Source organism: Loxodonta africana, chromosome 12, assembly GCF_030014295.1.
Source record: "Loxodonta africana isolate mLoxAfr1 chromosome 12, mLoxAfr1.hap2, whole genome shotgun sequence".
NCBI classification, from domain to species: Eukaryota; Metazoa; Chordata; class Mammalia; order Proboscidea; family Elephantidae; genus Loxodonta; species Loxodonta africana.
In genome coordinates this window covers 42250459-42263297 of record NC_087353.1, presented here as the reverse complement: position 1 = coordinate 42263297, position 12839 = coordinate 42250459, and the positions used below count along the sequence as shown (strand labels likewise).

General features: G+C 40.1%; 1 protein-coding gene across 2 annotated transcripts in view; it reads right to left on the bottom strand.

The window, feature by feature from the left end:
• Positions 1 to 12839, bottom strand: part of SLC4A1AP (solute carrier family 4 member 1 adaptor protein) — a 65489-nt gene that overhangs the window by 41154 nt on the left and 11496 nt on the right. For both annotated transcript variants that reach the window (XM_010592008.3, XM_023550549.2), the window contains exons 2-3: positions 11362 to 11557; positions 8062 to 8184 (exon numbers count right to left, since the gene is read on the bottom strand). In XM_010592008.3, the coding sequence (XP_010590310.2) occupies positions 8062 to 8184; positions 11362 to 11557 (319 nt within the window). The remainder of the gene's footprint in view (positions 1 to 8061; positions 8185 to 11361; positions 11558 to 12839) is intronic.

Genomic DNA, 12839 nt, shown 5'->3' with positions numbered 1-12839 from the left:
CTACTTAAACAATCCTCTGCGGAAACTTTTTTAAAATCATATAAACTCAAAATCAATGTTAAGAATTACAAAAGATCAGGTGAATTAGGAACAAAAAGTTACAAGAAGCTGGCTCAATTTCCCCACAAAAAAAGTAAAGGGTCTTTTGAGGGAAATGAGATAAGGAAAAGGTATTTCCTGCGTTCTGAGTCAGGAAGTAAGGCTACTAGTATTTTTACTATTTTCAGAAAAAACCTGAAATGATACCGCAGATCAGAGGTTCTGAAATTTTTTGGCCTCAGAATGCCTTTATACTCTTAAAAATTACTGAGGACTCCCCATCCCCTCCCTTTCTTGATGGGCTGTGATATTTTGGTTTATTTTATTTTTTTCTGTTTCTTTTCTTTCTCTCATTTGCTTCCTTTCCTTTCTCTCAGCCATCCAGCTCTGTGAACCGTCCCCACCCCTTTTAGAGGGGCTGTGTTGCACTGCTTGGCTGGAAAGTTACTGCAGGCAGCATCCCCAGATTGGCTCCCTCAGTGCCACTTTATTTATTTTCTGTTTGTTTTTGTTTTCATTTGTTGTTTCTTCTCTCTCTCCCTTCTTCCCTTTCCTTTCTCCCACCCACCTAGCCCCATGTGCCGCCTGCCCCACTTTTTGGTAGGTTTTACTACACCACTCAGCTGGAGAGCCCCTGGCACATGGCTTCCCTGGGTCTGCACCATTGCCACGGGTCAGCTCCCTCAACACCATATCTTTTGTTTTTCTTTATCTTTCCCTTTCTCCCTCCCACCTAGGCCCTGTGCTGCCTGCACTCCTTCCCGATGGGCTGTCCTGTGCCACCTGATGAGACAAACATCAGCTCACCACCACACCCAACAGCTGACTTCTCCACTACTATACATATCTTTTGTTGTTGTTTATGTTTTTTTAAAATCATTATTTATTTATTTATTGGTTGGTTTCTTCTCTTTCCTTCCCTTTCTCCCACACACCAAGCCCTGTGTGGTGCCCATGCCCCTTCTTGATAGGCCAAGCTACACTGCTTGGCTAGAGAGTCACTGGCACATGGCCTTGCCAGGTCTGCCCCACTCCCATTTGCTGAATCCCACTGTGCTGCCATATTATTTTCTTTTTTCCTTTTTGCTTTTGTTTCTCGGTCTTCTTTCTCTTCTTTTACCCACCCACTTAGCTCTGCATATCACATCCTCTCCTTTCCCTCCTGCCTATCTGCACAGTGCACTGAGCACTGCATCCCCAAGTGGCACCAATGCGGTCCCCATAGTTCCAACCCGGACCTGCACTGCCCCGGTCCCGCCCCGTTGGCCCCAGTTCATGCTGCAAACTATGCATCCCTGTCCCTGCATCCCCGCTGGACCTGCCCTGCTACACCATAGCTAAGTGACCAGCCCTGCCCACCTGGACATGGTGGTGAGAAGTATTGTACCCACAGGCGAGCAAGCAACAAAATACACCCAGCCCGCCTGCCCAGATATAACCAAATGAAACAAAAGAGCAGGATGAAACAACCAAATGTACAATCAATAAATGAGGAAAATAATTCCTGAATGTCCCAGAGACAGCAGACAATATCAAAACAATGGAATATTTCAGGAAAATAATACAGGAACAAAATGTCAAAGCAAATAATTAGAAATCATACAAAAAGAGCAATTAGAAATCCAAAAGATAAACAACAAGATTTCAGAATGGACACTGCAATAGGTTTTAGGAGCAAATTTGAAACAACGGAAGACAGAATCAGCAAAATTGAAGACAAATCCTTGGATACCACTTTGAGGAAAAATCAGAAAAGAATGAAGAAATTTGGAAAAAAAAAACCCTGAGAACGATATGGGATACAAACTAAAGCAATAATTTGCGTGTGATTGGAATTCCAGAACTGGGGAAGAAAACAGAAAACACAGAGAGGATCGTTGAAGATTTGCTGACAGAAAACTTCCCTAATATCACGAAAGACAAAAAGCCAACCATCCAAGAAGCTCAATGAACCCTATATAGGATAGATTCCAAAAGAAAATCACCAAGACATATCATAATCACACTCGCTAATCCATAGACAAAAACCCTGAGAGCAGATTGAGAAAAACAGAATGTCACATAAAAGGGGAAACAGTAAGACTAAGTTCTGACTACCTGGCAGAAACCATGCAGGCAAGCATGCAATGGGATGACATATATAAAATCTTGACAGAAAAAAAAACTACCAAACAAGAATAATATATCCCGCAAAACTCTCCCTCAAATATAACGGCAAAATTTGGACATTTCCAGATAAACAGAAATAAAGGCAATGTGTAAAAACCAAACCAAACATATAAGAATTATTAAAGGGAGTCTGGTTAAAGAACCAACAACATCAAACAACAACCTGAATCTAGGACATAAGACAGCATGAGCCAGATCCCAACCTAGATAATGAACTCTCAAGGATAAAACAAAACTAAAAAATTTACAACAGGGAACCAGAGATGTCAATCTGTAAATGACAACAACAGAACAATAAAAGAGGGAATAAACAGTATAGGTACATAACTTTAAAATGGAGAGGAAGTCAAGGCAATATCAAGTAATAAATGACTGGTTTAAACTTAAAAAGATGGTACATTTCAAGGTAACCACGAAGTTAACAAACCTACTCATCAAAATAAAGAAGAAAAACATAGTCTCAGTAAACACAAAAAATGAAAGAAATGAAAAAAAAAAAAAATCCACAAAAAAAAGGAACTCACCACAGAATAGTAAGAGGAACAAAGAAAATGTCAGCACCACAAAAAAAAGCACTATGAACTAACAGCAAAAAGCTCACACCTATCAATAATCACACTGAATAAAATGGCTTGAAACACCCATAAAGATACAGAAAGTGACAGAATGGATAAAAAAACAGAACCCATCAAAATGTTGTCTACAAGAGACACCTCAAAAACAAAGGCATAAATATATTAAAAATCAAAGGATGGAAAAACATATATCAAGCAAAATGCAACCAAAAAAGAGCAGGTGTAATAATATTAATCTCATATAAAACAGACTTTAAAACAAAATCCACTATAAAAAACAAGGAAAAACATTATATAAGGATTAAAGGGACAATTCACCATAAGGACACAACCATAATAAATATCTACATACCCAATGACAGGGCTCCAAAATACATAAACTCTAACAGCTCTGAAAATAGAAACTGACAGTTCCACTTAGTAGGAGACTTCACACCACTCTCAGTAAAGGACAGAACATCTAGAAAGAAACCCAATAAAGAAGCAGAAGACCTAAAGGCCACAAGCAACCAACTTGACCTCATAGGCACAAGCAGAATGCTCCACCCAACAGCAGCAAAGTACACATTCTTTTCCAACGCCCATGGCAAGTTCTCCAGAATAGACCACATCTTAGGCCACAGAGCAGCCTTCAACAAAATCCAAAACACTGAGATAATACAAAGCATCTTCTCTGATAACAACACCATAAAAGTAGAAATTAGTAACAGGAAGAGCAAGGAAAAAAAATCAAATACGTGGAAACTGAATAACACCTTGCTTAAAAACCATTAGGTAATAGGAGAAATCAAAGATGGAATAAAAAAATTCCCAGAATCAAAACACATCATACCAAAACCTCTAGGACATAGCAAAGGCAGTGCTCAGAGGTCAATTTATAGCAATAGACACACATATCAAAAAAGAAAGAACGAGTGGTAACTTTGGTGAAGAGTAAGACAGTACACAATATTGGGGAAGCCAGCACAACTTATACAAGGTCATGTGAGCTCCACAGACACATCCAAACTCCCTGAGGGACCAAGTTACTGGGCTGAGAGCTATGGGGACCATGGTGTCAGGGAACATCTAGCTCAACTGGCATAACATAACTTAGAATATGTTCTACATTCTACTTTGGTGAGTAGCATCTGGGGTCTTAAAAGCTTGTGAGTGGCCATCTAGGATACTCCACTGATCTCACCCCATCAGGAGTAGGGAAAATGAAAAAAAAAAAACAACTAAAAACATAAGGGAAAGATTAGTCCAAAGGACTAATGGATCACAGCTACCACAGCCTCCACCAGACTAAGTCCAGCACAAGTAGATAGTACCCGGCTACCATCACTGACTGCTCATACAGGGATCATAATAGAGAGCTGGAGAAAAATGTAGAACAAAAGTCTAACTCACAATAAAAGACCAGACTTACTTGCCTGACAGAGACTGGAGAAACCACAAGAGTACGTCCCCTGGATACCCTTTTAGCTTAATAATGAAGTCACCCCTGAGGTTCACCCTTCAGCCAAAGATGAGACAGGTCCATAAAACAAAACAAGACTAAAGGGGCACACCAGTCCAGCAAGTACTAGAAGGTAGGAGACAGAAAAGCTGTTAATAGGGAACCCAAGGTGAGAAGGGAGAGTGCTGACATGTCGAGGGATTGGTAACCAAGATCACAAAACAATATGTATACTAAATGTTTAATGAGAAGCTAGTTTACAAAGGGAAAAAAAACAAAACATTAACTATACAACTCCAACAAATAGAGAACAGCAAAAGAAGCCCACGGAAACCAGATGAAAAGAAATAATAAAGAACAGAATAGAAATAAATGAACTAGAGAATAGAAAAACAATAGAATCAACACAACCAAAAGCTGGTTCCTTGAAAGGATCCACGAAATCGACACACCACTGGCCAAATTGACAAATAAAAAACAAGAGAAGATACAAACAACCCAAATAAGAAACGAAATGGGGGACATTACAACAGACCCAGCTGAAATAAAAAAGATCATAACACAGTACCATGAAAAACTTTACTCCAGCAAATTTGAAAACCTAGAGGAAATGGACAAATTTCTAGAAACACACTACCTACCTTAACTAACACACACTGAGGTTAAAAATGTGTAACAGACCCATAACAAGGGAAGAGACTGAAAAGATAGTTCTAAAAACTTCCAATAAAAAAAAGCCCTGGCCTAGATGGCTTCACTGGAGAATTGTACCAAACATTCACAGAAGAGCTTGCACCAGTACTACTCAAGCTACTTCAGAATATAGAAAAGGAAGTGTCATAGATTGAACTGTATCCCCCAAAAACATGTGTATCAATTTGGCTAGGCCATGATTCCCAGTATTCTATGACTGCCCACCATTCTGTCATTTAATATGATTTACCTATGTATTGTAAATCCTACGTCTATGATGTTAACAAGGTGGGATAGGCGGCAGTTATGTTAATGAGGGGAGACTCAATCTATAAGATTGGATTGTGTTTTGAGCTGACCTCTTTGAAAATATAAAAGAGGAGTGAGCAGAGAGACAGGGGGACCTCATACCACCAAGAAGGCAGTGCTGGGAGCAGAGTACGTCCTTCAGGCCTGGGGTTCCTGTGCAGAGAAGCTCCTAGCCCGGGGGAAGATTGATGACAAGGACCTTCCTCCAGAGCCAACAGACAAAGGCTTCCCCCGGAGCTGATGCCCTGAATTTGGACTTCTAGCCTACTAGGCCATGAGAGAATAAACTCTGTTAAAGCCATCCACTTGTGGTATTTCTGTTACAGCGGGACTGGATAACTAAGAAAGGAAGGGATACTTCTGAATTAATTCTATGAAGCCACCATAACCCTGATACCAAAACCAGGCAGAGATATCACAAAAAAAGAAAATTACAGACCATTATCTCTCATGAATATAGATGCAAATATTCTCAACAAAATTCTAGCCAATAGAATTCAGCATCATATCAAAAAAAATAATATACCACAACCAAGTGGGATTCATGCCAGTTATGCAAGGATGGTTCAACATTAAAAAATCAATCAATGCAATCCACCACATAAATAAAAGGAAAGAAAATCATCTCAATCGACGCAGAAAAGGCATTTGATAAAGTCTAACACACATTCTTAATAAAAACTCTCAATAAAATAGGTATAGAAGGGAAATTCCTCAACGTAATAAAGGGAATCTATACAAAATCAACAGCCAACATCATTCTCAAAGGAGAGAGGCTGAAAACATTCCCCTTGAGAAAAGGAACAAGACAAGGATGCCCTTTATCACCACTGCTATTTAACATTGTGCTGGAAGTCTTAGCTAGAGCAATAAAGTAAAAAAAAGAAATAAAATGCATCCAAACTGGTAAGGAAGAAGTAAAACAATCCTTATTTGTGGACTCCACAAGAAAAATACTGGAATAGAAAGATTCAGCAGAGTACCAGGTTACAAGGTAAACAAATAAAATTCAATAGAATTCCTATACACCAATAAAGAGAACTAGGAAAAGGAAATCAGGAAAGCAATACCATTTATAACTAGCCCCTAGAAAAATAAAATACTTAGGAATAAATCTAGCCAGGGACATAAAAAACCTGTACAAAGAAAATTACAAAACACTACTACAAGAAACCAAACAAGACCTAGATAAATGGAAAAACATACCATGCTCATGGATAGGTGGGCCCAACATTGTTGAAAATGTCAATTCTACCCAAAGCAATCTACAAAAACAATGCAATCCTGATCCAAATACCAACAGCATTCTTTAACAAGATGGAAAAACTGATCATTCACTTTATATGGAAAGGAAAGAGGCCCCGGGTAAGTAAAGCACTACTGAAGAAAAAGAATAATGTAGGAGGACTCACACCACCTGACCTCAAAACATACTATACAGCTACAGTAGTCCAAACAGCCCGGTACTGGTACAATGAGGGACACATTGACCGATGGAATAGAATCAAGAACCCAGATGTAAATTCATCCTCCTATGGTCACCTGACCTTCAACAAGGGCCCAAAGTCCATTAAATGGGGAAAAGACAATCTTTTTAACAAATGATGCTGGCAAAACTCAATGTCCATCTGTAAAAAAAATGAAACAGTACCCACACCTCACACCGTATACAAACACTAATTAAAAATGGATCAAAGAACCTAAATATAAAACCAAAAACTATAAAGATCATAGAAGAAAAAATAGGGTCAACACTAGAGGCCCTAATACATGGCATTAACAGGATACAAACCATAGATAACTGGGATCTTCTAAGAATTAAACACTTAGGCTCATCAAAAGACTTCACCAAAAGAGTAAAAAGAGAACCTACAGACTGGAAAAAATTTTTGGCTGCAACAAATCTGACGAAGGTCTAATCTCTAAAATCTACAGGAAAATCCAACACCTCTATGACAAAAAGACAAATAATCCAATAAAAAAATGGGCAAAGGATATGAACAGACAGTTCAGCAAAGAAGACATTCAGGCAGCTAACAGACATGGAAAGGTTTACACACAGAAAGAAGCAACTTTGATGGTTACCAGGGAGAGGAGAGCGGGAAGGAAAAATACTAACTAGACAATAGATAAGTGGTAACTTTGGTGAAGGGTAAGACAGTACACGATACTGAAGATGTCAGCACAACTTGACTAAGACAAAGTCATGGAAGCTTCGCAGACATATCCAAGCTCACTGAGGGACCGAATTACTGGGCTGAGGGCTGGGGACCATGGTTTCGTGGGACATCTAGCTCAACTGGCATAATACAGTTTATAAAGAAAATGTTCTTGTAAAACAAAACGAGACTAAATGGGCACACCAGCTCAGGGGCATGGATAAGCAGGCAGGAAGGGACAGGAAAGCTGGTAAAGGGAACCCAAGTTAGAGAAGGGGAAAGGATTGACATGTCGTAGGGGTTGGCAACCAATCTCACAAAATAATATGTGTATTAATTGTTTAATGAGAAACTAATTTGCTCTGTAAACCTTCATCTAAAGTACAATAAAAAAGATAAATTAAATTAAATAGAAAAAAAAAATTGAAGACTCCAAAGAGTTTTGTTTATGTATGTTACATCTATCAATACTTACCACAATAGAAATTAAAAATGAGAAATTTAAAAAATATTTATTTATTTAAAAAAAGAAACCTGAAGCAACTGACCATAAGGGCAAAAACTGAAAAAGAAGGCGAGCAGATAAAATATAGCATTCTAAGTGTAGCTCTCAATCTGAAACCTTAGGAAATAACACTGCTGTGGATATTGGCAGAGTCAGAACCTGTTTACATACCTTCTCGGTCAAAAAAACCTTGAAGAGCCTTTTTTGGATCCTTTATATAAAAGGCCTCCCTTTCCTGCTGAAACTCTAAGACAATGGGGTTCTCTTCAGCCTCATCCTCTACTGCATCTTCTCCTGCAAGAAATGGGGAAGAACAATAAGTAAATAATAAAAGAAATAAAAGATCTAAAGAGATAATCTGAATGACACCTAGTATCCTTCAGGCTGCATAAAGATTCAGTTATCAGTGATGAAAAGAAAGGGAGACAGATGGAAAAAACAAACAAGCAAACTACCATAATCTAGTTAGGATAATTTCAGGTTTTCTAAATTGTGTGACAAGTCAAAATTTGTTTTCATTTCTGTTTTCTCCATCCCTATATTTTAAAAGCAAAATTGCTTACCACGTTTTCTATGGAAAAAAAAAAAAACAAATTTGAACTCCTCAGCCTAGCATTCTTATCATCTCAGACCCAGGTCTAAAACTTTGTCCCCGGTATAATTTCCTAATACTTCCCATATCTGCCAACTAAATTAGTCTACTCATTACTTCCTTAAAATCATCAACCCTTGCCCTGAACACCATTCACAAGGTTCACTCACAAATTCAGCTTCATAAGGGCTACTTTTCCTTTCCTTCAAGGCCCAGCTTATTAAGACCCTTCTGCTTAGACACGTACAGTTTCCCAAAGATCTAAGTCAGTGCTGCCCAATAGAAATACGAAAACCATATATGTAATCTTTAATTTTCTAGTGGCCATTAAAAAAGAAATAAGAAACAGGTGATATCATCGTTTCAACATCAATATAAAAATATCATAAGTGAGATATTTTACATTCTTTTTTCACACTAGACCTTTGAAACTCAGTGTTTATCTTACACGCTATAAAAAAAAAACACAACTTTATAAAAAAAAAAAACTTTATAGCACATATCAATTTGGATTAGCTACATTTCAAGTGCTCAAAAACTATATGTGGCTAGTGTCTACCATACTGGATAGAGAAGGTTTAAGTCTTCAGTGACTGCACCCTTCTCTGAACCCTTATTATAGCAGGGTAAGGTAACTCAGGGTTTTAGCTTTTGTTTGGCAATGCTAAAAGAAAGAAACTGAAGAACAGGGACTCACGGATGCCTCTGAATGTACAGGAACATTCATAAAGGTCACAGACCAATATAAAATACATCCAAGAACAGATAAAAAGAAATAATGTGGAGACCGGTAATTATAAAATCAAAAATCCTCTCTGGGATAAGACAATTACACTAACTGTGAAGCCATTTAAAATTTATCTCATGCAAATACAAATCAAAACTACAATAAGATTCCATCTCACTCCAACAAGGCCCACATTAATCAAAAAAACACAAAATAATAAATGTCGGAGAGGTTGTGGGCAGACTGGAACACTTTTACACCGCTGGTGGGAATGTAAAATGGTACAACCACTTTGGAAATCAATGTGGTGCTTCCTTAAAAAACTAGAAATAGAACCACCATACGATCCAGCAATCCCACTCCTTAGAATATGTCCTAGAGAAATAAGAGCCTTTACAAGAACAGATAAATGCACATCCATGTTCATTGCAGCACTGTTTACAATAGCAAAAAGATGGAAGCAACCAAGGTGCCCATCAAAGGATGAATGGATAAATAAATTATGGTATATTCACACAATGGAATGTTACACATCGATAAAGAACAGTGAGGAATCCGTGAAACATTTCATAACATGGAGGAATCTGGAAAGCATTATGCTGAGTGAAATTAGTCAGCTGCAAAAGGAAAAATGTTGTATGAGACCACTATTATAAGAACTGGAAAAGCAGTTTAAACAGAGAAAATATTCTTTGATGGTTATGGGGGCGGGGAGGGAGGGAGGGAGAGGGGTTTTCACTAATTAGATAGTAGATAAGAACTATTTTAGGTGAAGGGAAAGACAACACACAATACAGGAAAGGTCAGCACAACTGGACTAAACCAAAAGCAAAGAAGTTTCCTGAACAAACTGAACGCTTCAAAGGCCAGCATAGCAAGGCGCGGGGGTTTGGGGACCATGGTTTCAGGGGACATCTAAGTCAACTGGCATGATAAAATCTATTAAGAAAACGTTCTGCATTCCACTTTGAAGAGTGGTGCCTGGGATCTTAAATGCTGGCAAGCAGCCATCTAAGATGCATCACTTGGTCTCAAGACACCTGGACCAAAGGAGAATGAAGAGCACCAAAGACACAAGGTAATTACGAGCCCAAGAGGCAAAAGGACCACATAAACTAGACACTACATCAGCCTGAGACCAGAAGAACTCGATGGTTCTGGCTACAACCAATTACTGCCCTGACAGGGAACACAACAGAGAATCCCTGAGGGAGCAGGAGAGCAGTGGGATGCAAACCCCAAATTCCCGTAAAAAGACCAGACTTAATTGTCTAACTGAGACTAGAAGGACCCCGGAGGTCATGGTCCCCAGACCTTCTGTTAGCCCAAGACAGGAGCCATTCCCAAACCCAACTCTTCAGACAGGGACTGGACTGGACTATGGGATAGAAAATGGTACTTGGATCAAGTAGACACATGAAACTATGTGGGTAGCTCCTGTCTGGAGAGAAGATGAGAGGGCAGAGGGGGTCAGATGCTGGCCGAATGGACATGAAAATGAGGGTGGGGGGAAGAAGTGTGCTGTCTCATTAGAGGGAGAACAACTAGGAGTAATATAGCAAAGTGTATATAAATTTGTGTATGAGAAACTGACTTGATTTGTAAACTTTCACTTAAAGCACAACAAAAATTAAAAAAAAAATTATCTCATGCAAGGAATTTAATTTTAGGCAATTCCAAATGACTGGAGGCCACAGAAATCACCTGATGTCAGCTGATCTCAGAAAGGGGACATGATTTCAATCAATCATGTTGAGGCTAGCTAATGGTTAATTCTTACTGTTGCCTCCTCTTTTCCTTGAAAGTCTCATTGTAACTAGCATTGACCCATTTGTTTTTTAGAAGCAAAATGATCTCCCTGTATGCATACAGAATAACTGCTTGAATAAACCCTACATAACTTGATTTCCTTGTGCTTTGATTTTTTTTCAGCAGCACTTATAATTTGGCACAAGTAATTTCATAACATTTATCCTGTCTTCCCAACTACATATCCCCTGAATATTCACCTTCCAAAATACATGTAAAATCTATATAAAGATACCACCTGCCCTGTCTGAAAGAGTTTTGGAAAGTATAATAAAAAACACTAAGGGTATGACAAGTAATAAATTTAAAATGTTAACCTCTGGCCGCAATTTTAATTTCTTACCCATTCCCCAGGTGCAGCCCATCTCATCATCTTGACTACCAGTATTTCTCTTCCTTTCGGTGGTATCCACTTCCTCTTCTTCATCCGAGTCTTCTCCTAACATCTCCTTCTCCAACATGATTTGTTGCTGCTTGCGTAATTCCTTCAACTGTGTTACTGTTAATTCAGATTCTGCCTCTCGGTCTTCCTCTGGTCCCTGATCAAACAAGCAAAAGAATTTGTTTAGAGTTCAGGACTATGGAAGTCACTTTCAGAAATATGGCAATCTGTACATAGGTCTGGAGTTGAGGGGTGTTAAAAGAAAATGGCCCCTCTCTGGTTAAATGTAACTCTTAACTCTTTACAGAAATTAAAAACTCGTGATACAAGATAATTATGAGCCCAAGAGACAGAAAGGGCCACATGAAATAGAGACTTACATCATACCAAGACCAGAAGAACTAGATGGTGCCCGGCCACAACCGATGACTGCTCTGACAGGGAGCACAAGAGAGAACCCCTAAGGGAGCAGGAGAAGAATGGGATGCAGACCCCAAATTCTCATAAAAAGACCAGACTTAATAGTCTGACTGAGACTAGAAGAATCCCAGCGGTCATGGTCCTCAAACCTTCTGTTGGCCCAGGATAGGAACCATTCCCGAAGACAACTCATCAGGCATGGAACGGACTGGACAATGGGTTGGACAGAGATGCTGATGAGGAGTGAGCTGCTTGTATCAGGTGGACACTTGAGACTGTGTTGGCATCTCCTGTCTGGAGGGGAAATGGGAGCGTAAAGTGGGTTAAAAAAAAAGTGGCAAGAAGATGGCGGACTAGGCAGATGCTACCTCGGATCCCTCTTGCAACAAAGACACGGAAAAACAAGTGAATCGATCACATACATAACAATCTACGAACCCTGAACAACAAACACAGATTTAGAGACGAAGAAGGAACTAATACAGGGAAGCAGCTATTGTTTTCAGAGCCTGGAGCCAGCGTACCAGTCAGGTACGGCACAAGCACAGAGAGCTGCTCCACCCCCCTGAACTAACACCGGAAGGGGGCCTAGCTGGTTCACGCAGGCAGCGTGGCGACGCAGCCGGTGGGAGAAGTCCCCGGGAGGCAGTGACTGGTCTTGGAGCCGGGAGAGCAGCGTCTCAGCCGGGGAACCGTCCCGCCGGGATTTGGACTGGACGTAGGTATGGCATAAACACGGAGAGCTGCTCCACCCCCCTGAACTAACCCCGGGAGGGGGCCCAGCCAGTTTTCTCGGGCGGCGTGGGACGTAGCCGGTAGGAGAAGTCCCCGGAAGGCAGCGACTGGTATTGGAGCGGGGAGAGCAGCGTCCCAGCCGGGACACTCGGTCACGGCACAAGCACGGGGAGCTGCTCCACTCACCTGAACTAACCCCGGGAGGTGGCCCAGCCGGTTCTCAGAGGCAGCACAGCGACACGGCTGGCGGGACGAGAAGTCCCCGGGAGGCAGCGACTGATTTT